The sequence below is a fragment of the Morus notabilis genome, unplaced genomic scaffold (assembly GCF_000414095.1).
Source record: "Morus notabilis unplaced genomic scaffold, ASM41409v2 Scaffold96, whole genome shotgun sequence".
NCBI lineage: Eukaryota > Viridiplantae > Streptophyta > Magnoliopsida > Rosales > Moraceae > Morus > Morus notabilis.
Genome location: NW_010367009.1, coordinates 560,392 through 585,730, shown reverse-complemented (window position 1 = coordinate 585,730; position 25,339 = coordinate 560,392). Strand labels below are relative to the sequence as shown.

Here is a 25,339-nt window from a genome sequence, read left to right as displayed (position 1 = left end):
ATTATTCTTCGGTTCGGTTTCAGTTTTAAATTTTTAAAAACTGACATTGTCAATTCGGTTTTCAAACCAACTAAAATTGTCGGTTAAAAACTAATGAACACCCCTAACGTGTATATATACATATATATATATATATATATATAATCGGTCGGTTAACCAATCGAAGACATTATTCTTCGGTTCAGTTTCAGTTTTAAATTTTCAAAAACTGACATTGTCAATTCGGTTTTCAAACCAACCAAAATTGTCGGGTAAAAACTAATGAATACCCCTAACGTGTATATATACATATATATATATATATATAACTTCAATTTATCTTATAGATAGGTTGCATGCGTTGTATATATGCTTGTATAGTGTATTTCATGCGAATGAGATATAGAGACCGACAAGGAGTAGGAGTGGTAGAAAAGCTGATCATTCGTAGTAGGAGTAGGATAATGGCATTCTTGGAGCTTTTTTTTTTTTTTTTTAATTCTTAAGTTTGCAATTTACTTAAAGAACGAAGAAATGAAAAAAAAAAAAAAAAAGATTGACATATTTTATAAATTGAAATAATCATTATTTTTTTTGAATTTTTTTCATTTTTAATTTTCTCAGAATAATCAAAATTTTATAATCTAATAATTTAATCTAGTATTTTCTTATTTTGAAATTTATATTTACTACTTAATTTTTGACAATATATAAGATTATTTCTTAAGTATCTTTGCTTTGTTTCACTCTTTTTTTGGTCGAATTTTGACATCATAGTTTTTAATTATATGTAATGAAGAAGTTTTGATACAAACTATTCAATACAAGGAAAAAAGTGTTTTTAATTTTTTTTCACTAGAGGTTTCTAATTCTGGGCTTCTTGTTGTCAACTTTATACCGATTCTAATACCTTAAGTTTTGTTTATTTTTTGATTTTTTGATTTATTTTTACTTCACAAATTTAGTTTGATAATCAGACATTGACATATCGGGAGTAGTATCCTATAAGAATGTTTTCAGAAAAGGTTGGTAAGGCATGGCCTCCTTATTAAAAACAACACTCCGGCGGCACAAGACTCCTCTTAAAACTACTCTCCCATTCAAATCAGGGAATCTATCTTGATCAAATAGCACCTCCCCAACAACGGCGTCATAATTTGATTTAATGTCCAAATTACATCATTCCAAAGCAGTCGGAGTTGCGCAATATGGACGATCATATTGACGAGAAGGTGGTAAAAAAACAAGAAAAATTAACAGAAACTAATGTTAGGAGAAATATGTGAAAATGCGAAGAAGATAATTTTGGAATTTTTCTAATTAAAAATGCAAAACTTGAACAAATATTGAATTTAAATAACAGATCAAAGCAAGATAAAACTTTACAAATACTATATGATTAAAAAGGGCAGACGTCAAGAATCACATATGCACATCGCTTTCCAATCTCTTAAGAAAGTATTTGAACAAATTAAGCCCTAGATAATTACGCACAGATTATTATTACGAGTTATCTTAAATCAATAAAATACCTTGTAAAATAATTCTCAAACTAAAATAATGCCAGACAAAATTACATCAACAACGCATAACTGAATTTATGTAAAAGTTTGACACACAAAATTTTGAAGAAAAATAAAAGATGAAAAATGATTTAATTCCCTGAAATATATTAGACATTACAAAGCAAATGAATTAAAACTTCAATCAGATCACTGAATAAAAAGTTTAGTTTTAGCCTCATCAAATGACTCACGCTTAACTTGTAAAGCATTTTCATATATTCTAAAGAGAAAATATGAGAAAAATATGCAAGATGAAATTCACTTTGACATGGACGTGGACGTGTCTTGGCTCCTTGTGATTTGGTTTTTTTGGGTCAATTCACTTTGATTACATGGCTTTTTGTACTGTTTTTTATAATTTTAAATAAATAAGCAAAAATTATACAATTTTTATTTAAATATTCCTGATAAAAATTATAAAAATATTTAATTAAAGCTTAAATATTTAATTATTCATTCAATAATAAGCAGTGTTCACTTATTAGTGGTACATTGAGTTGCATGGCTTTTTGTACTGTTTTTAATATTTGTAAATAAATAAGTAAAAAAAAAGAGACAGCTTTCAATTAAAATATTCCCAATAAAGAATTATGAAAAATTTTAATTAAAGCTTAAATGTTTAAATCAATTTATTCAATAATAAGCAGTATTCAGACTACACTTGCGTACTTATTAGTAACACTTGCGTACTTATTAGTAACATTTAAATTGCTCTGTATCTCAAGAGGAGTACAACCCATCTCGTTCTTTAGTAAATCCAATCATCTTCCACAAATCCTAGTCCTGAAATGCACAATGAGTAAGATAAATTATCACATTGCAACAGAACAAAGAAATAGGAGAAACTCTAAATAGGAGAAATTCGGGGAACTGAAACAAGTATTTCCAGCACAAAAGTTTGAATCAAAACTCTACATAACAAAGAAAAATTAACCAATAAAAAAAAAAGGAGCAAAAAAACTACAACACACAGAAAATTTAAAGGAAAGATCCAAAAGTGAGTTCCAATAATCACAACTCCAACGATCCTTTAAATGCGACTCTCTGGTCCGAAGAGGAAGATAGAACTCTAGGATTTGACCGAATCCTGGGTTAGTTTTTTTTTACTTCTAAAACTTGTTATCTTTAGTTTCATGCCTTTAAAAATTTCACCTTTTGATTTCCACCTTTAATTTTAGTGAAATTTTATGAATGTTCAAAACTATCATTTTTAAAATAATAAGCATTTAAACAAAAGAGAGCAAACAAATAAAAAGAGAAAAAAAAAAAAAAAAAAACGTAAATAATGAAAGAGGGCTTGCTGCAGGCTTGTTGCTCACGCTCATTGATCACATTGGTTCTCTTAAATTTTCGACTTATGTACTAGACAGATTACAACTCACCCCACTCAATTTTTGATAAACTAAGCAGCCAAATTTTGCGAAATTTTGTCCATTGTACTCATTTTAAGGAGGCCGTACATTCAAAATCAAACTCTTTAAGTTAGGGATTTAAATGTATGTTATTATCTAATTTAATTTAGCCTTTTGCTTTATATTTCTGTTTAAAACATTGGGGTTTTCTTTTTTCCCTTCTCATTCCTAGTTTTACTTCTTGAAGAACAACGTCATTTTATGCATTTTGAGATTGAATTTGCGATTTTTAAGATTCAAAATGGAAGTTGAAGGTGAACCAGTGATCTCTACTGCATAAGGTAGAGATCTTGACCGCGCAGTAGAAATGCACTGTCAATAGAGCAGTAAAGCTTCTACTAAAAATAACAGTAGAGCTCAAAGACCCCTAGAGTTTCCACACACTAGAATTTTAGATGTTTGTTTCTATTTTTTATCTTTGGGGCTTATTACTTGTTTGAGTGTTCCTATTCTAAGCAAATTAGATTGTATAGAAGTTAGACGGTAAAAGTTTCACTTTGTAGAGAGATTTCTATTTTAGACCGTAAAAGTTAGGGTCGTGTTTGAAATTGATATCGTTTTTATTTTTTACATTTTTCAAGAAGAAAAATAAAAACGTTTTTAAAACGACGTTTGACGCAATAAAGACAAAAAAACAGAAATGAAAACGATTTTTTAGTTTAGTGTAAAATGAGAGAAATAAAAAATGACTTTTTTATTTTTTATTTTCGTTTTCTCCTCTCTCGAGCAAAAGGAGAGATAAACATTAATGAATTTTTTTATACTAAAAATAATCTCTTGATAAAACTACTAAACGCATTTTCAAAAATGATTTATGTCAGAGATTGAAAACGTTTTTATTTTCATTTTCATACAAAAAATAAAATCATTTTAGAACGAGTTCTAAACGCACTCTAAATTAGTCAAATAAAATAAAATAAAATAAGCAATTGAGACCTTCAATACTCAAATCTACTAAACTGTAGACGATCTCTACTAAGCAGGCGAGCTCAATGAAGTTAATAAGGTCTATAAAGTTAGGAAAAACGTTTTGTACCTTTGTTATTAATGCTTTAATTTAAAACTAAACTTGTTTATTTAGTTTATCGAGGTAGAGTATCTAATGTTTCACCTTAGTTAATAGTATCTTAATGAATAACTTCAATTAATCTAGTTTATTAAGTGGGGAGAAAAAATGAGACACTTTAAGTAATAGTGCATTAAGTTTTTTATTTCACGTAAATTCGTGTACTCAGCTCGAATAATCAAAATGACACTCTAAATAGCAATATTAATCGAGAAAAATTATATTCAATCAAGTTTTTAACTAAGAAAATTCAAGTAAAAATCAAGTATGCTGCACAGTAGAATTTTTCCACCGGGCAGTAGAGACCTTTATTACTCAAGAGTACCGAACGGTAATGATCTCTACTGTGTAGGCGAGCTCGTTATAACTACAATTATTTAGGTCTACAAAATTAGGAAAAAGGTTTTGTACCTTAATTATTAGTGCTTTAATTAGAAAACAAATTACTTATTTAGTTTACTGAGTCAGAAATTTTGATGATTGGCATTAGTTGCTCGTCTTTATGAATAATTTGATTAATGTAGTTTACTAAGTGAGGAGAAACAACGACACTTTTAAGTAATTATAGTACATTAAGTTTGTTATTTCATATAATTTCATATACCCATTAATCAACATGACACCTTAAGAAACGAGATTAATCAAGAAATATTGAATTTACTCAAGTTTTTATATAAGAATATTCAAGTGAAAATTGAGTCCACACCGCATAGCAGAGATTCTCCACCAAGCAGTTGGGACCTTTAATACTCAAGTCTAGCTAATGGTAGACGATCTTCACTGCACAAACAAGAACATTATAACTTCAATTAATATGGTCTATAAAGTTGCGAAAGACATTTTATATTAATTATTAGTGCTTTAATTGAAAAAAAAAATACAAAATTATTTATTTAATTTCGAGTGTCTTGAAGAACTTCTTCAATTAATAAAGATCTATAAAGCTAGGATAATCATTTTGGACCCATAATACAGAGTGTTTTAATGTAGAAAAATTACATTAAATAAAGTTTCCCAAGCTAGAAAAACATAAAAGTGCAAATCGAATCTACTACACAGTAGAGTTGCTCCACCGAGCCGTCCAGCGTCTCTACTGCACAAGAGAGATTTTCCACATAATAGACCCTAAACACTAGAATCTATCATCCAAATATATAGAGGTCGTGTTTAACAATAATTCCGTTAAAAGAAATTAATCAAACACAATCTGTTCAAAATCAATAACAAAGAACGCAGTCTTTCTCACAGGAAATTGATCAAACACAATCTACTCTAAGTTTTACATGAATTTACTTCTAATAAAATTCCAACATTGAATCCACTCTTGCATTTCGTCATTTTGTTTTCCTCCCATATCTCATCGTTTCAAAGCAAACAGTTGGAGAAACAAATATAATGCAAGGAGAAGAATGAAAAGACCACTCACTTGAAGAAGCAGCGACTGTGGGCAGAGGTAGACATGAGCGTAGTGGAAGAAGTACTACAGAGAAGGAGGGGATAACATTCCAAGAAGGGCGGGGTAGCATTTAGCTAATTTTCTCCCGAATCCTTCATATCCCAATCCATTGTCGATGGATTCAAAGGAAAGAAGCTCAAATTCATTCGCAGGTGTGTTTTCTAAACTTTGTTCTTACCATTCCTTTTTTTTTTTTTTTTTTTTGGAGGAGAAACAAAACTTTATTAGAAAACGAGGAAAAACATACAACCAGAGCAAGAGTTTTCCTCTCAAGGACAGGGTAAAACTAAAAAACACAAACAAAAGGAAATGACCAGGCCAAAAACCAGCAACTGAAAACAGATGAGACAGAAACTACAGAAAAGGACCCCAACTCCCAATCAAATATGAGAAGATTGGCCTGCCAAACTCTTTATCTCTATAGACCCAAGTAGAAACCCAAAACTTCACTTTGTCCCACAATACACAATTCCCTTCCTCACGGTCATCAAATAATCTGCTATTTCTTTCTAGCTAAACACCTCATAAAACTGCTAAAGTCGCATTTCTCCACAAAATTCTACCCCTCAGACTCAAATACGAGGGAGGAGGTAATTCAATTAAATCCGAGCAAGTTCTAGGCATTGCCCAATCCAAGCCAAACTCCTTCAAGAAAAATGACCAGACAAGAAAGGAGAAAGGGCAATGTAAGAACAGATTATTGACTGATTCACCCTCATTCCTACATAAAATGCACTAGCAACAAAGAAATGAAAGGGCCCCTGAGTTGCATCACATCATGAGTGTTCAATTTATCGAGGACGAGTAGCCAACAAAGAAATTGAATTTTAGAGGGAACTTGTGTTTTTCAGATAATATTATAGAAATTAAAAGGTGAGGCGTGATGTTTGGCTGTCAACAACGAGAAATAAGACCAAACTAAAAAGTTCCCGTTTGGGTCTAAAACCCACTCTTCTATCCTGCAAAAATTCATTAAGATGAACCCCCTCCAAAATAGCTATTATCTCTGAAGCCTCCCTCGACTCCCTACCAGTCAAATTCCTAGAGAACTTCAAATCCCAAGAACAATACTCATTACCTTGGGACGCAGACCTTGAAACAAAAGCCACGATTGGCTGATTATGAAGCTGAGAAAGCAGGTACAAGGACGAGAATCTCATAAACAAGGGCATTTCACTGCACCAGATATCCTCCCAAAATTTAATCAACTCCCCCGAACCTACCTTCCATTTGTTTTGCTGGAAAAAACCTTCCGCAACGGACTTAACAGATTTCCATGGGCATCTAAATATGGATCTAGAGGCTGCCCCAGAATCCCAATGATTTTGATTCGTCTCATACTTCCCTGCGATGACTCTAAACCATAAGGAATATCTAATGGAAATCTCCATAACCACTTTGCCAACAAAGCTTCATTCCTCTTCCTAATGTTACCAATCCCCAAACCCCCACATTCTTTGGTCTGCACACCTGCTCCAAAGCCACGAGATGAGTGGCGTTATTCTCACAGTATCCCTTCCACAAAAAATCCCTCATGAGTTTTTCAATCTCCTATGCCACACCAATAGGAATCCAAAACGGAGACAAGTAATAAACTGGTAACAAGGAAAGAACAGACTGTTAAAGAACAAAAGTTCGAAGCTCCATCAAGCAGCCAATCCCATGAGGAACTAAGTCCAAAACCAGCACCAAGCACCCAACCCCATTTGTGCAAGTGTTCAATAGCTAACCCGGACTCATCATCCCAACAAGATTATGCAGGTTCAGTTCTTTTCTCTGTATATAAGAAAACCCCTTTTCATTGATAATTAATCAATTACGGGGAAAGAAGAAGACCCCACTCCCACACCTTACAACCCATCTCAGAAGCAACACCTCTTACTGTGATTCATCGACATTTATACCTACTATGACGCTTTTTCCCATTTTAATCTTAAATCCCAAACACCGTGGGAAGAGTTTTGGAATTTTAGTTTTGCATTTCAGATATTCCCTAGGCATACATCCAATAGGAAAAAAGTATCATCCACGAAAATTGTAAACCATAAATTGAAACTGTATTTATTTTGATCATTAATATGTTTATTGTTTCAGAGAAAGAGATTTGATTTTCATTCACTTGAGTTCTTGTTCCACTTATAATGCTATATCTTTGGTTAAATTTTTTCTGCTCTAAATTTAGGTCCTACATCAATACACAAGCAATAACTAACTCAATTCTTTATATGTATACATAGCTCAGCAAGATCCATCAAGGGCATAAACATCTTACCCCAGAACATCATAACCTGGAGAGTTATCTCAACCTAGATCTCCGTCCCAAGCTCAAATGGATATCCTCTTCAGAAATGTGCGAGGGAAACTGGGGTGCAATAGAGATGATACTTGAAGCAAATCCAACATGGATTAGTGCTAGGACAAGACGGGGTCAAACAATGCTCCACTTTGCAATAGGACTAAGACATGTCCATTTCGTATAAAATTTAGTACAAAGAATGAGCAATAGAGAGTTGGCCACCCCAGATAATGACGGTAATACCGCATTATCCATAGCAGTTGTGAATGGATGTAGAAGACTCGTAAATATCCTAATACAGAGAGACACAAGTCTATTGAGAATCAAAAATCGAGTCTTCCCCTAGAAATTGCAGTTGACTATCAAAGGATTGAAATGGTGCAGTGTCTCTGGGGCTATCTTGAAACAAATGAAAGAAGCAAAGTTGTTTTCAAAAATTGTTGAATGGGGTCTGTATGGTATGTACAAAACAGTTAGTTATCCTTTTCCCATAATAAAGAGACATAGATAACAGTTTAATTTATGGGGTTACATCAGATATAGATGTCATGTTGAAAATTAGTTTCACCGTGCTTATTTTCTTTCTAGCATTTTCACCCGCTTATGCTTAAACAAGATAGGAGAGCTCCCCTAGTAGGTTATCTACAGTATTTGTCAGGTTTTTAAAGGAAATATATTCTTTTATTTATTTTTTATCATCAATATAATTTGATTCTTGTTTAAATCATGTCAAACATACAGATATAGCCATAGAAGCGTTTCTTGGTGACAACAACTTAGCTCATGAAACAAAAATAAGAGCTTTGGAGATTTTGGTGGAAGGACATGCTCACAAATCTTCATGCCAATGTTCTTTTTCATGTATGTGTTCAAACAGCCTTCACGGACTCCTTCATGTTGTGCAGAACCGTTGTAAGTACTCTTTTTTTTTTCTTTTTTGAAAAGAAACATAAATTTTATTAAAAAAAAAAATTGATACACAAGCAGAGTGAGAGTGTTTCTCTCAAAATCAAAAACTGAACAACAAACCAGAACTAAAACTAGAAATGACCAGACCCTAGAAATAAGACAACTAAAGAGTAGAGATGAACTACAAAAATGTGTCCAGCTCCTAATCAAATCTAAAAAATTTGGCCTACCAAACTCTCTATCTCAAAAGTCCACTTCAAATGCTAGTTTTTTCCTTCTTTTTGCCCTATATTCCTCCATTGCTTTATTTTCTACTAACACTTTGTCCAGAATCCGTCTATCTTTCACAACAGCACATTCTAACAAGGAAACTGCATGCCCTAGCCTTTGCCAAAATTTTGTAAATACTCGTCACTAAGCATATTGATCTATAGTCCTTCAACCTCATTGAATTGGTCTTCTTTTAGAATAAGACAAGAGAGAATGTGATTAGAAGAACTAATCACCCTATTCCTGAAAAATTCTTCAAAGATCTTCAATAAGTCTCCTTTCACAATTCCCCAACAATCTTGAAAAAAACATAATGGAAAGCCATCCGGGCCCAGTGATTTATCCTTGTCACAATTAAAAACCGGATCTTTCATATCCTCTTTAAAGGCCTTTCAAGCCAACTAGCTTTCTTCCGTTGTCCTCCAAGATCGCACTCTATTCAATTCCTTCAAAGTACCATCAAAATTCCTCATCTTCCTTAAAGAGAGTTTCATAGAACAAGATGATCTAGTTATCAATCTCCCTCTAATCCTCTAAAACAGAATTATCATCTATTTCATGAAACATTACTTTTATTTCTCATATTGCTAACTAATTTGTGAAATAACTTGAAATTAACATCCCATTTTTCGAGCCGTTATCCCCATCCAACGAAATTGTCTTTGTTTTTTTTTTTTTTTTCTTTTAAGAATTGTGTCCCTTATTCTCGTTGAACTAAATTGTTTCTATCTATCACAGGTAAATGGAGGGACGAAAAACGCACAAAGATGTGTGAGCTAACTACATTGATTTTGGTTAACATAATGTCTACTGATTTAGATCGAAAGGAGCTTGTGAGTTTGTTGTTCCATGCAGCAAGACATGGAAGCATCGAGTTTGTGAACCAAATCGATCAATTGGACCCGAATTTGATTTTTGGGGTTGACAGTAAAAATCAAAGTATCATTCATATTGCTGCCAAATATAGACAAGAAAAAATCTTCATGATGAACAAACTCAGGTCTCATAGGACAATCCTAGCCTCCAAAATTGGTCATCAAATGAACAACATACTCCATACAGTTGCAGAAATAGCACCGGACTCTAGACTTAATGCCATTTCAGGAACTGTTTCTGCAACTGTATGGAGTATGTTGTTCATTTGAGGGCCAATTTTGGAGGCTAGGATTGTCCTATGAGACCTGAGTTTGTTCATCATGAAGATTTTTTCTTGTCTATATTTGGCAACAATATGAATGATACTTTGATTTTTACTGTCAACCTCAAAAATCAAATTCGGGTCCAATTGATCGATTTGGTTCACAAACTCGATGCTTCCATGTCTTGCTGCATGGAACAACAAACTCACAAGCTCCTTTCGATCTAAATCAGTAGACATTATGTTAACCAAAATCAATGTAGTTAGCTCACACATCTTTGTGCGTTTTTCGTCCCTCCATTTACCTGTGATAGATAGAAACAATTTAGTTCAACGAGAATACGGGACACAATTCTTAAAAAAAAACAAAGACAATTTCGTTGGATGGGGATAACGGCTCGAAAAATGGGATGTTAATTTCAAGTTATTTCACAAATTAGTTAACAATAGAAGAAATAAAAGTAATTTTCATGAAATGGATGATAATTCTGTTTTAGAGGATTAGAGGGAGATTGATAACGAGATCATCTTGTTCTATGAAACTCTCTTTAAGGAAGATGAGGAATTTTGATGGTACTTTGAAGGAATTGAATAGAGTGTGATCTTGAAGGACAACGGAAGAAAGCTAGTTGGCTTGAAAGGCCTTTAAAGAGGATATGAAAGATCCGATTTTTAATTGTGACAAAGATAAATCACTGGGCCCGGATGGCTTTCCATTATGTTTTTTTCAAGATTGTTGGGGAATTGTGAAAGGAGAATTATTGGAGATCTTTGAGGAATTTTTCAGGAATAGGGTGATTAGTTCTTCTAATCACATTCTCTCTTGTCTTATTCTAAAAGAAGACCAATTCAAGGAGGTTGAAGGACTATAGGTCAATATGCTTGGTGACGAGTATTTACAAAATTTTGGCAAAAGCTAGGGCATGCAGTTTCCTTGTTAGAATGTGCTGTTGTGAAAGATAGACGGATTCTGGACAAAGTGCTAGTAGAAAATAAAGCAATGGAGGAATATAGGGCAAAAAGAAGGAAAAGACTAGCATTTGAAGTGGACTTTTGACATAGAGAGTTTGATAGGCCAAATTTTTTAGATTTGATTAGGAGCTGGACACATTTTTGTAGTTCATCTCCACTCTTTAGTTGTCTTATTTTTAGGGTCTGGTCATTTCTAGTTTTAGTTCTGGTTTGTTGTTCAGTTTTTTACTTTGAGAGGAAAACTCTCACTCTGCTTGTGTATCAATTTTTTTTTTTTAATAAAATTTATGTTTCTTTTCAAAAAAGAAAAAAAAAAGAGTACTTACAACGGTTCTGCACAACATGAAGGAGTCCGTGAAGGCTGTTTGAACACATACATGAAAAAGAACATTGGCATGAAGATTTGTGAGCATGTCCTTCCACCAAAATCTCCAAAACTCTTATTTTTGTTTCACGAGCTAAGTTGTTGTCACCAATAAACGCTTCTATGGCTATATCTGTATGTTTGACATGATTTAAATAAGAATCAAATTATATTGATAATCAAAAATAAATAAAAGAATAGATTTCCTTTAAAAACCTAACAAATACTGGAGATAACCTACTAGGGGAGCTCTCCTATCTTGTTTAAGCATAAGCGGGTGAAAATGCTACAAAGAATATAAGCACGGTGAAACTAATTTTCCACATGACATCTATATCTGATGTAACCCCATAAATTAAACCGTTATCTATGTCTCTTCATTATGAGAAAATGATAACTAACTGTTTTGTACATACCATATAGACCCCATTCAACAATTTTTGAAAACAACTTTGCTTCTTTCATTTGTTTCAAGATAGCCCCAGAGACACTGCACCATTTCAATCCTTTGATAGTCAACTGCAATTTCTAGGGGAAGACTCGATTTTTGATTCTCAATAGACTTGTGTCTCTCTGTATTAGGATATTTACGAGTCTTCTACATCCATTCACAACTGCTATGGATAATGCGGTATTACCGTCATTATCTGGGGTGGCCAACTCTCTATTGCTCATTCTTTGTACTAAATTTTATACGAAATGGACATGTCTTAGTCCTATTGCAAAATGGAGCATTGTTTGACCCCCTCTTGTCCTAGCACTAATCCGTGTTGGATTTGCTTCAAGTATCATCTCTATTGCACCCCAGTTTCCCTCTCACATTTCTGAAGAGGATATCCATTTGAGCTTGGGACGGAGATCTAGGTTGAGATAACTCTCCATGTTAGGATGTTTTGGGGTAAGATGTTTATGCCCTTGATGGATCTTGCTGACCTATGTATACATATAAAGAATTGAGTTAGTTATTGCTTGTGTATTGATGTAGGACCTAAATTTATAGCAGAAAAAATTTAACCAAAGATATAGCATTATAAGTGGAACAAGAACTCAAGTGAATGAAAACCAATAATCTCTTTCTCTGAAACAATAAACATATTAATGATCAAAATAAATACGGTTTACAATTTTCGTAGATGATATTTTTTTCTTATTGGATGTAGGCCTAGGGAATATCCGAAATGCAAAACTAAAATTCCAAAACTCTTCCCACGGTTTTGGGATTTAAGATTAAAATGGGAAAAAGCATCATAGTAGGTATAAATGTCGATGAATCATAGTAAGAGGTGTTGCTTCTGAGATGGGTTGTAAGGTGTGGGAGTGGGGTCTTCTTCTATCCCTGTAATTGATGAATTATCAATGAAAAGGGGTTTTCTTATATACAGAGAAAAGAACTAAACCTGCATAATCTTGTTGGGATGATGAGTTAGGGTTAGCTATTGAACACTTGCACAAATGGGGTTGGGTGCTTGGTGCTGGTTTTGGACTTAGTTCCTCATGGGATTGGGTGTTTGATAGAGCTTCAAACTTTTGTTCTTTTTCTAGTGGCGTCTTCCCCTGTTGATTTTTGATTCTCAATAGACTTGTGTTTCTCTGTGTTAGGATATTTACGAGTCTTCTACATCCACTCACAATTGCTATGAATAATGCGGTATTAGCGTCATTATCTTGGGTGGCTAACTCTCTGTTGCTCATTCTTTGTACTAAATTTTGTACGAAATGGACATGTCTTAGTCCTATTACAAGGTGGAGCATTGTTTGACCCCCTCTTGTCCTAGCACTAATCCGTGTTGGATTTGCTTCCAATATCATCTCTATTGCATCTCAATCTCGCAAAATTTTCCTCATCGTCAATTACTTGGAGGAAACATTACTTTAAAGAGCGTCTTTCTTCATGCAAATCTGTACACCAATCAGGACCCCCTTCCTTACGATCAAACTCCGCAATCTTTTTTACAATGCTTCTCTTTCCACATTAGTGGCAGCGGCTACCTCCATACTCCAATTCTTCACCTTTCCTTTCAAATTTCTTAATTTCATCATAAAATTATAACCTTCCAACCTGGGATGCATCCTTTGCCCACCAAGCCTTCAATCTTCTAACAAACTCCTTATTTTCCAACCAAATATTATCAAATATGAACGGAGAAGGCCCCCCCTTTGAGGGTTTTATATGGAAAATCACAGTACAATGATCCGAGACAGCTCTTACCATCACATCATGGTGACCCAAAAAAAAAAAAGATATTGACCAGCCCTTAGATAACAAGAACCAGTCTAGTTGGCAACAAATGAGATGGTCAATAAAATTAGACCAAGTGAATTTTGCATTGAGAAGCGGCAGATCAAATAAGTTTAAATCCCTAATTAGTTCATTGAAGAGCCTTATACTTCTCGTAAATCTGGAGCTTCGACTTTTCTCCAACAAAAACCATGTAACGTTGAAATCCCCACAAACACAACATCTATGTCCGTATAAAGACCAAAGACCCACCAACTCATCCCAAAACAAATCTCTCCTACCATAATGATTCGGCCCATATACGCCCGAGAGCGACCAATGTTCTCTATCCTCCTCAACCTTGGTAGTGACTGAAAAATCCCCCAAAAAGCTCTCTATGCTCTAGCCCGTCTAACGTCCCAAGCTACAAGAACACCCCCCAAACAACCTTCAACTTGCAATGAAACCCACTCCTTAAACCTTGATTTCCATATACTACTCAAACTTTCTCGCAACCTCCCTTCTTTTAGTCTGTTGAATAATCATGTACGGACTCTCTTTACAAATTGTATCCCGAACTCCTCTTTATTTAAAAGAAGAGTTTCCTCCTTGAATATTCCGTGACATAAGCTTCACAATTACCTTTTGTTGTCGCCTTTCCTTTCTTATCATAGTGAACCAAAAGTTGAGATTCTTCAGTTCACGCTCTCTGCCCTTTCTTCTGATCGACATTGCTGCCATTTCTAAAGCTTTTTCCAATTCCTTCTTAGAGCCTACCAACCGTAGTTCCAAATTTTGAAGCAAATTCCTAACTCGGCTCCATTACCACTTTCCTTCCATCTATGCTCACCGATTGATACTGACTACAATTCTATACCTGCAAGCAATTTTTACTTCACCAGAAAGCAGCCCCTTCTTTTTCAACCTCTCTAACATGGGCATTTGATTTTAATTCGCATCCCACCTTTTCATCATCACCCAATAACGTCTCGAGATTTACGTCCCCAATCACATGCTGCAAGCTGTCAAAGTTAGAGCATTGGATTCTAAACTCCATTAAGCATTGGAATTCAAGTAAATTGTCGCTTAACTTGTTCTCAACCATTAAGGACTCTGGACCCACTGCAGTAGTGAGGAATCTAACATCTTCAATACCGGCAACATCTACGTGGCCTTCTTCCTCAAAACTACTCTCTAAACAGACAGATTTGGTGCTGCTCCCTTAATAGAAAAATCACCACCGAAGGGAGGGACATCAAAATTGCCATCAAATTCAACGACCAGTTGTCTAACAAGACATCCCTAGCCTCCACAATATCATCGCACTGAACAGCTCGAGCATTTCGAAAGTCTGGTTGGACGATAAACACGTGCAAACAGCTTGATTTTGTAAATCTCAATTTCTCCCTCGCTGGTATAATGCAGAAGAGGTCTTTTGGGTTTTATAAGGGCTTCATCTCCCCCCTCTTTTTTTTTTTTTTGTAGCCTTAATGAAGAGAGATTGGTCTTTGGGTTTCCAGTGAAGGCCCTTTCACTCCTTTTTGACGTAATAGGCTCCGAGAGAGTTCTCAGCTGCCCTTTATCCAGGTCGCGAGCTTTCTATTCTGCCCCCTCTTTTTTTTTTTTTTTTTGTAGCCTTAATGAAGAGAGATTGGCCTTTGGGTTTCCAGTGAAGGCCCTTACACTCCTTTTTGACGTAATAGGCTCCGAGAGAGTTCTCAGCTGCCCTTTATCCAGGTCACGAGCTTTCTGTTCTGCCAAGGGAGGTCAAAATGACACCGATCCAAGATCAGATTAGGCCTGGGTGTGACCAAATTGGTAAGAGAATGTAGTGGAATATTCTTCCTCGCCCAAAATTCCAAATTTATTGCATAATAGTAAATTCCTTTTTTGATCGACAATGGATAATAATTGACAACCTTCTCAAGGGGCGATTCTTGAATTTCTCCCAACTTTGGAAGAAGATGGCTCGTCAGAATTTGTCGATGACCTGATTGCGAGATACGAATTGATTTGCCACGTTGTTGACACTATGCCTGCCACGCATAACTCAATTCAGTGAATTTGCCACGAAGAATGCTTCTGCTGACCCTTCGTTTCTAGCCCTTCATTCGGCGTAATCTCCATTGGAATAGACTTCTGGTTTTCTTCTCTGTTTCATGGTACGATCTAATGATCTCTCCGGTCAACCCGATCTTCTTTCTATTAGAGTACGAATCTGATTCCTGAGTTATATGTGGTGCGACCCTCCTTGTTCAAGCGCTCTTCAACTCCAACTATTCTTCTAAACTTCTGGAAAGCATTCCACCAACCCTACAATTTCCTATCATACTCCGAGAAGTATTGTTTTCCAAGTTGAACAAACCAAGGTGGATTTTCACCTGGAGAAGGAATTTCCAAGATGGGTGACATAAAGCCCTCCAAGAACCCTTTGATTCTGATCGTGGCGCACAAAAGAAAAGATTGGTTCAACGTCCCCTCGGCATCTTCGAGAAGGCGCCCACAAACGTCCCCAATCACTTAAGTGTGGAAATTCCACGTGTTCAATGGCAAACCTCACTACCTATCCAACTATTCCTCACCTTGATTTGGACATCATCTCATTGCGAATGTATGCTCTGTGGCTTCACTTTAGCCATCAGTTTTTTATCATAGAAGAAACTGGATTCTGCCAACAAAGCACATCTTTCCTCTTCATCTGAACACCATGCTATGGCTTTATGTGCAACCATTGGAACTCCCTTACAGCCTCCACCCAATCTGCTATTTAAGACCGCTTAATCATTCCCTAACTAGTTTCCAGCATATGCCTAAAAACCATCACTGCCAACTTCGAGGATTTCTCTAGACTATTTAGTGCCTCACTTGGAGCAATAGCTTACTCACCTTTGCTCTAGATTGGGATTTTCCTCAATTGACCAATCTCTCTGTTGCCAGACCTATGGAAAATACTACCCAGACACGTCATAAATCGATGCCATCCTCTGTATGCGTACTCACCCAGCACAATAATGTTTTACACAACTCCGTTGTAAAACTTTGATAACTTCTTGAAGCTACGTCCCCTGTTTTTATTGCACACCAAGATCAACCTGTACTCAGAACCTCTGAACAATCTTTTAAATCTCCATCCTTTCCTTTGTCCAAAGCGTCCTTGACGATTCCAACCAGCCATGAGACTCCCCCTATTTCAACACCGACATTGAAACTTCTCACTCTATTTCTTTCTGTAATAAGCAACATTCTACCTGATGCATATAATCTGAAAATAAATAATGTGTGTGGCTCTGAAATCCTGTTCTAAGTGTTTATAACTCATATTGAGACATGTAAAATTCACTCAACCTAACTAAACTCGCATTAAGATTCTAGAGAGATCAGAAACGGAGCTTCTCTCTCTAGAATGATCTCTTTATATATTGGGTAACTCTATATCTATCTATCACATATCTGGTCGTAGACTTACCAACATATCCTTCAAGTTTCAGAATTCCATGAGTCCCTTTTTGCCTTCCCTTTATTCGTTCCCTTATGCCCTTGCTTCAGCTCTTCCACATAGGGCACGCCTTTGCCACCATGTCTAGGACTTTCCATTCAACGTCTGAAAATGTGTTTGCCAAACGACAAAGTTATGGTACTTCCCCTATAGAGATCACTCGCCTCATAGGTGTGATAACATCGGTATTTTCATGAAAACTTTCTCCACCATGTCTAGGACTTTCCATTCAACGTCTGAAAATGTGTTTGCCAAACAACAAAGTTATGGTACTTCCCCTATAGAGATCACTCGCCTCATAGGTGTGATAACATCGGTATTTTCATGAAAACTTTCTTGTACGTATTTCCATATCGTAAAATGAAGTCTTTGAGAGTCTAAAAGGCAATAATACTTCTCCAAGAATAAAAATGGCGTGGCAACTCAACTTATCTACGTTGTGATTTTGTACTTTGTGTTGCCTCTGTCTTTATTTTGATTTTGTTTTTGTTTTCAAAGGATATCACTTCCGTAGTGGAATAGAATTGTCTTTTGTGGACTGGTTAAATTTCTTGTTTTAATTATTAGCAAGTTATAAGCAATATGTCTTTTTATATATGTATTGATAAGTTTTTCTTGATGTAAATGATGCCAGGAGGTCAAAAAGACTCTGCCTGCTTTCTATATGGACCTAACCAACGCTTATGAGAAAACCCCACAAGAAATATTTGATGGACGACACAATGAATTGCTAAATCAAGGATTGAAGTGGATAAAGACTGCTACAGAAGCTGGTTTCATCATTGCAGGCATTAATGCCTCCTCAATTGCAGTGACGGCTTTCATCGGCATGCCAGGAGGATATGACTCTGGGAGACCACACTTTCTAAGGGAAGTAGACTTCGACATGTTCGTTCTCGCAGATATCACATCATTTGCTTTTACAGTAGCTGCATTGGCTATCTTTTGGTCAATCAAGGCAACTCATTCCACAGGGTATGCCGTGATCAAGAAGTCGCACCCGCGGTTAACCATTGGAACAACACTGATATTATTTGCGATGATTATGACCATGACGGCATTAGGTGCAGGACTTAGTCGGGTTCTTCAACAAAAAGACACACATAAGCACAATATCTTATCATGGAGCTCAATTGCAATCTTATCGGTTGGAGGCGTTTTAGGTTTGTTCTTTTCATTCACTAGACTTCCACTTTTGATAAGCGTTCTCTCTTCATGGTTACTACGAAGAGATTGTTTCGTTGTTCACGCCGCTATTGTTGTTGTTGATGCTACTAGTTGGGGCAAATGGACATTTGGGAAGTTTGAAACTTTTAGGGTGCGTTTAGAATTGGTTCCAAAACGTTTTTGTTTTTTGTATGAAAATGAAAACGAAAACGTTTTTATTTTCATTTTAGAATCATTTTTGAAAATGCGTTTGGTAATTTTATTTTAAAATTGTTTTTAGTTTTAAAAAAAAACTGAAACCGCGTTTGGCGTTAAAAATATCTGGGAGAACAAAAACCAATACCACCTGAAGAAAAGTCACCACCCTCCAATTCGCCTCGGCCGACCACCTCCTATCATTATTCCTCTGTGTCCAAATCCTCGCATAAAACACCCCAAAAATCACAATCCACCCTGCGGCAACAACACTCTTCAGCACCACAATCTACCTGTGTTCTCATAATACCAGCAATTTCCTTTATTAATGTTTTTTTCCCCCTTTTTCCATTAAAAAAACAAAAGAGAAACACACACAAATACCATAGATGAAGCTCGGAAAACTCATGGAACACAAAGCCGAATTCGATTTTTGTTGAAACTATTTTTCGGATGAAAAAGAAAAGAGAAAAAATGAAGCAATAGTGAAAGTAGTTTCTGAAACAAAAGCGGTGGAAATCGGAAGACGGAACTGAGAAATTGATCGCATCTGGGCGTTGGAGGACGAGGTGCTCCCTCTGGTTCCGAACGCTATCGTTTTGGAATCTGAAGAATAGGGCGAGCCAATCAAGGAGGTTCATGTGCGGGAGCCATTGTGCGAAAGGCGGCCGACGGAGGTTCCCGACGGCTTGCAGCGCCGCTACCGCGGCTCGAACCTCTGGGTACCGCAACGACGGGTGGTCCGCGAGCAGGTTGTGCACCGGGATTATGTTGTACGGCTCCGACTCCGGGTCTCCCGCCACCGCCGCCAGGCCCAGACGCGACGGTGGGGATGGTCGTTGGCGGAGGCTCATGAGAGAGAGAGAGAGAGAAATACTTCGAAAGATGCAAATGGGAGAAGAAGGAAACAAAAACGAAAATGAGAAAACGATCTTAATTCGTTTTCAGATTTTCAAAAAAAGACAAAAACGTTTTTGTTTTCAATTTTTACAAAATTTTGCACCAAACGCATTTTGTTTACCCATTTTCATTTTTTAACCTCGAAAAACGGAAAAAACGGAAACAAAAACGAAACCAAACAGGCCCTTAGCTTCATATGAAAATCTTGCGTCTTTATAATTTGACAATTATATTTCACCACATTTGGGTGTGTGCAAATGATTCCCCAAGATTGACAGTCCAAATCTGTGGCTAGTTTTTATACTTTGAGAATATTGAGATGTCACAAGAAATATCTGATGAACTCTTTTGGATGAATATTTTATTTGATGAAATCCACTTAATTGTGTTGAAATCCATATTTACTTCTAATAATAGATGCCCCTAACGAACCTTATTCCAAGGGATATCGCCACAGCATTACCCCAATAAAGCTTAATTCTTTCTCAACAAATTCCCAACTCCAAGCCCACCGTCCTTTTTACTCAATGAGACGGTTTCCCAAGCAACCAAATTATCTATTCTTCCATCTCATGATTATCCCACAAAAACCTTTGCATCTGATTCGCTAATTCCTTTTTCAACCAACACCAGTAGTTTAAAGATCGACAAAATGTATATCGAAATGCTAGCCAACACCAAAAGTATCAATGTTAATCTACCTCCCCTTGACAAACCTTTTCTTCCAATTATCCAACCTTTTACGTGACTTTTTCAACTATTGGTGTCCAGAATTCTTTGACAACGGATTTCCCCCAATGGAAGGCCTAAGTACTTCATTGGCTAACTCCATAGTTCACACCCCACCACCTGAGACAAGTTAAAAATCACCCCAACCTTCACATTAATGCCATTCAGGATCCTATTCCCCAAATTGATGTTCAGCCCCAAATTGCGGGAGAAAAAATTTAAAAGCAGTGTTCCGTAAATTTTCTCTATAAGGCTCAAGGAATAGCAATGTGTCATCAAAAAACTGGAGATGTCAAATATGTATCTGTCCCATCCAACTTCAAAAGCTCTCACCACTCCGTTTTCACAAGCCTTATTCACCAATCTACTCAATCCATTCACTCCTAAAGTAAACAAAGAATGGTGACAGAGGGTCTTCATGCCTCAATCCCCTAGTACCTCCCTCTAGGTTTTCCAACCTAAGACAGCTCATCATCCAATAAACCCATTTCGAACCAAAACCTTTCTTCTCCAAGACCTGTTTCAAAAAGAGCCAACTCACATGATTGTTTGCCTTCTCAAAATCAATTTTGAAAACCAAACCCTCTTTCCCACTCGCTCTATACTCCACCACTTCGTTCGCTATTAACACTCAGCCAACATTTGTCTTCCTCTTACAAAAGCACTTTGATTTTAAGAAACTGTTTCCTTCAAACTTCTTTCAATCTGTTTGCCAAGACCTTAGCTATTATCTTTGTATAAACAAGATACCAAGCTTAGCGGTCTAAAGTCCTTGACTTTTTGAGAGTCTGCTTTCTTCGGAATGAGATGAGACATAGGAAAGTATATTAGTGATTCAATTAACCACCCCGTTTACCACATCCGAATACTTTCGGTAGAAGCCCATTGAAAAACCATCCGGGTTGCGGAGACTTTTCGTTGTCACAAGAGAAGACTTCTTTCTTTACCTCCTCTTCAAAAGGCCTTTCAATCCACCTAGCTCTTTCTTCTTGAATTGGGCTCCAACCAACTCCCTCAAAAACACCCTAAACTCTCTTCTCTATATGGGTTTTTCGTAAAAAGACACTAATTCTTTCTCAATATCCACCGAGGATTCTAATACTTCTCCATTCTCACCCTCAAGTCTATTAATTATGCTTTTATTTCTCCGATTGCTAACTAAAGAATGAAACAGTTTCGAGTTTGCATCCCCTTCTTTCACCCATCGAGTCTTCTTTTGCCTCCAAGCTATTCTCTCCTTAAATACTACTTCCTCAAGAGAATTCCTCAGTGACCTTTATCTTTTTTCTTCTTCATTTAACCCATTAACCTCTTCCTTCCTATCCAAAAAATCAATCCTAGTTGAAATCTCACTTTTCACAGTTCCAATTTCTCTAAAAACCTCCTTGTTCCATATCTTCAAGAGAGTATTCAACCGATTGAGCTTCCCACTGAATTTGTACCCTTCCCACCCTTCTAAATTATCGGCAGCCCGCTTCTCTCAACAAAACTCTACAAAACGGGGATGTTCCAACCACATACTCTCAAACCTAAATGGAACCGGTCCCCACTCCACTGAGTTAACATCCAAAATAAGCAGGCAATGATCAGATGTTCTAACTCCCACATACTACTTAGAATTTGGAAATCTCCTCTCCCAATCTGCTGCTAGCAAAAATCCGTCCAATCAACTTTTGGCTTCTTGCTCCCAAATATTGCACCAAGTAAATTGAGCATTAGATAATGCAAAATCCTTAAAATCCCCTTCCCTGACAAAAAAAAATCGAATTATTTCATGCTTCTTCTTAATCTCGTGGCTGGTGCTTTTTCATGAGTATAACTTGTAACATTGAAATCTCCACCTACGCACCACCGCAAATCTCCTTTAACCCAGCCAACTCTTCCCAAAAAAAAAAAAAACTTCCTTTCTCTATTCAAAACTGATCCATAAATTCCAAATAACCACCAAAAAGTATTCTCTTCTTAAATTTTAATCGACACCAAATCTCCCCAACCAATGAGTCGACTACCTGAACAAATCTCACATCCAACATCACTAAAATGCCTCTCAGCCTAGTATTGAAGGTACCACCCAACTCGAAATCTAGCTTTCCATAAACTACTCACCCCTCTTTCCTCCACAATTTCTCTTGTAGTTTCTTGAAGAATATCAATGTCCGGATTCAGTTTTTTAATATTTTTCTTTTATCACCCCTCGTTTTCTCCTCAACCGCAAACCCCTAACATTCCAAGACACAATAATCATTGAAATTTTCCTCCCAATTCCAATGGCTTTTTACCACCGGATTCATACTTTATAATTATACCCACTCCAATAAGCGTTTTTTTCTCCCTACTTCCTCTTTTATTCTTGACCAGGTTCAACCCTTTTGGTTTTGTAATACCTGGATCTCTTGAACTACACATACCCTAAATTTCAAACACTGCCCTTTCAGATTTTTGTGATTAAATTTACTCTCTTCCTACCTAATAATTCCCCCACCTGTTCCCAAAAAAATTTTGAAAAATTTTAACCCAATCTAAATTCTTGGTTAAACTGATTGAATTTAGACAAGATCATTTTTCCTACTGACTATTGAACTAAGTCTTATTAGTCTTAAGTCTTACAGGTGGGGTAAATTAGAGGAACACCTCTTTTCATATACAACACATTCAATTGCAACAGGAAATAACCTGTTACACCTACGGCTTCATACTTATAATTGAAGATTCTTCTATCCTATATCGAGTACGGATTTGAGATCCTATGAAGCTACTCTGTCACAATAAACCACTATATGGTAACAATGACACCAAGCATGTTGACATTAGTAGATTCTTTGACAAAAAAGAGTCAGTAATGGGATATTTAAATCCCTAAGTCACATGTAACAATCATCAAGCAAAAATATCTACCAAAAATAGCCAACAAGCATATATTTTAAAATTGGTCATTCAAAATTGTTTAGCCTTGCACCGAATCTGAATTTCACTAGACAGTGAATTTTGTATCCACTTAACTAAACAAAATATATGCATATATATAAAATTATATATATCTGTGTGTGTGTGTGTGTGTGTAAAGAAAGAAAGAAAGACACCAATTCAGAGTTACTAACCTTTTAGCTTAAGCAAATTTTCACTTTGACCCCCAGAGCTGGCATAGACTTGGCAGGAATCAGATGCAAACATTAAGATTGCTAGATCTGGAACCATTTGATACTTCTCAGCTTTTTAATTTTGTCTGAAATTGTTCAGTCCCATAAGGATATCAAACACTAAAATTTAGTTCCTCTTCACACCCACAATTAAATAGGATAACAAATAACAAAAAATCTAGCAACAAACCTTTGCCAATAAAACGTGATTCCAGCAAACTTCCTTCGCAGTCATGGTCTCACTCGCCCATGGTTCAGTTACCTGTGCGCAGTGCAACCCATCGGGCCACAAATAGCAAATTTAAGAAAATAATTCCAAATACAAAGAATACTGGTTTCGAAAAAATTCCAAAAATTCGTAACCCCAGAAATTAAAAAATAAAATAAAATAATTCAAGGGAAGAACAGCGTAAAGAGGGAGATGAACAAAAAGGAAGAATAGTTGCAGGCAAAATCGTCAAATAATTGCTAAGAACATAATCTCAAATATCCCAATCCGAATTAACAAAGAAAGAGGAAAATAATAAAAAAAAAAAAATAGGGGAAATTGGGTTGGGTGGCCGGTTCTTGACCCAACCCAAAATTTTTGGCCAAAGTTTTTCAACTTTAATTAGATAACCCATCGTGTAAGACGTATTTTTATATTTCTAATTTACCCAATCTTCTTTCTCCTACTATTTTCACGTTTTTTCTCTTAACAGAACCTCAGGTTGCTTTTTTGCCGCCTATACTTTTTATCTCCAATTGGAACCAACAAGAAAGAAGAAATTGATTGACCAGAAATTGATTAATAGAACCAGATAGCGTTGTATGCATAGAAAGAAAAAAAATCAATCAGTGAAAAAGAAAGAACTGGATAACAAGCAAAGCATCCATGGAGGGAGAATAATCAACCAGCAATTTACTCCAATAAATAAGGGATTTGCTCATTGGGGATCGAAGACGACGCCGGGAGGCCGGCGGTTAGGGTTGCGACAAGTAAGCGCAGCCACAATCTCCTCCTCTCCTTGGCGGCGAACTATCTGCTGGTCTTGGAGATCTGGGAGAACAGCGCTGATTCTTTGACGGCGAGGGGCGTTTAATTCGTTCATTCGAGTTTTTAATTCGAGTTGAGATGTGACGTTATGTGAGAGTTTTTTATTGTAGTAAAAAAATTAAATGTGACTATTTTTGAGAGTTTTTTACTATAACAAAACTCGAATTTTAAATTCGAATCGGCGAAATGAACGGGCCTTAGAATATTATTGTCGTTGTTTATATTGAGTTACAAAGGACTCGTTCATTTCACCGATTCGAGTTTTCAGTTTTAAGTTTCTACAGTAAAAAGCTCTCAAAAAATGCAACATCTAACTTTTTCTGCTATAGTGAAAAATTCTCAAAAAATATCACATCTCAACTCGAATCCGCGAAATGAACGAGGCCTAACAAATTGAGGATTACCATTTATTTCTATTCTTAGTTGTAGACTAGTGAGATGTCCGTGCTATTGCACGGATGTGTTTTTATTTATTTTATCATAAGATTAAATTAAATAATATAGTAAGTAGTTATAAAATAGTGATCACACTGAAAAAATATTTTAGAAAAATAGAGTACGATAATGTCATTCAAAGGTTAACATAAACCATTATAAATGCTCAAAATATAGTTTACAGATTGTTGTAACTAGTACATATGCATATTTATTAATTTACAAATATATACGTATATATACATATTTATATATGTATATGTGTACATATATTTCTCACGTGATTTGTTGATTAGTCTTCTCTATATATTTTTTCTTTGTTTCTTCTGTGCTGCAATAAAGCAAGCATAAAATAAATATTAGTTGTTAGTACATTATAGCTGATGGTGATAGTTTGTTTCTTACAGAAATAGGCGTTTTAATATAAAAAAGAAAAATACTTTGGTGGCTTTCTTTTTTTCGATGAGTTAACAGAGGAAGTTAGTGAGGTTGCTGGTGAGGACTATAATAAAGTTAAATATTATTATACAATTATTGATATTGGCTTTAAATTTTTAATGTAAAAGAAGTAAAACGTGAATGGTAATTTACCTTCCTTC

At 35.8% G+C, this 25,339-nt stretch overlaps 1 protein-coding gene across 6 annotated transcripts in view; it reads right to left on the bottom strand.

The window, feature by feature from the left end:
- LOC21401497 overlaps positions 1-25,339 on the bottom strand; it is a 42,644-nt gene that overhangs the window by 8,249 nt on the left and 9,056 nt on the right. The window contains exons 1-5 of one of the 6 annotated variants that reach the window (XM_024174383.1): positions 24,164-24,325; positions 23,460-23,531; positions 23,231-23,355; positions 11,390-11,560; positions 9,986-10,396 (exon numbers count right to left, since the gene is read on the bottom strand). In XM_024174383.1, coding sequence (XP_024030151.1) covers positions 9,990-10,396; positions 11,390-11,560; positions 23,231-23,327 — 675 coding nt within the window. In that variant the 5' untranslated portion in view covers positions 23,328-23,355; positions 23,460-23,531; positions 24,164-24,325 and the 3' untranslated portion in view covers positions 9,986-9,989. Of the gene's footprint in view, positions 1-2,253; positions 2,328-4,728; positions 4,803-4,991; positions 5,116-9,985; positions 10,397-11,389; positions 11,561-12,175; positions 12,361-23,230; positions 23,356-23,459; positions 23,532-24,163; positions 24,326-25,339 lie in introns of those variants that run through there. The other 5 variants (XR_002903390.1, XR_002903391.1, XR_002903394.1 and 2 more) reach the window with 5 other exon arrangements.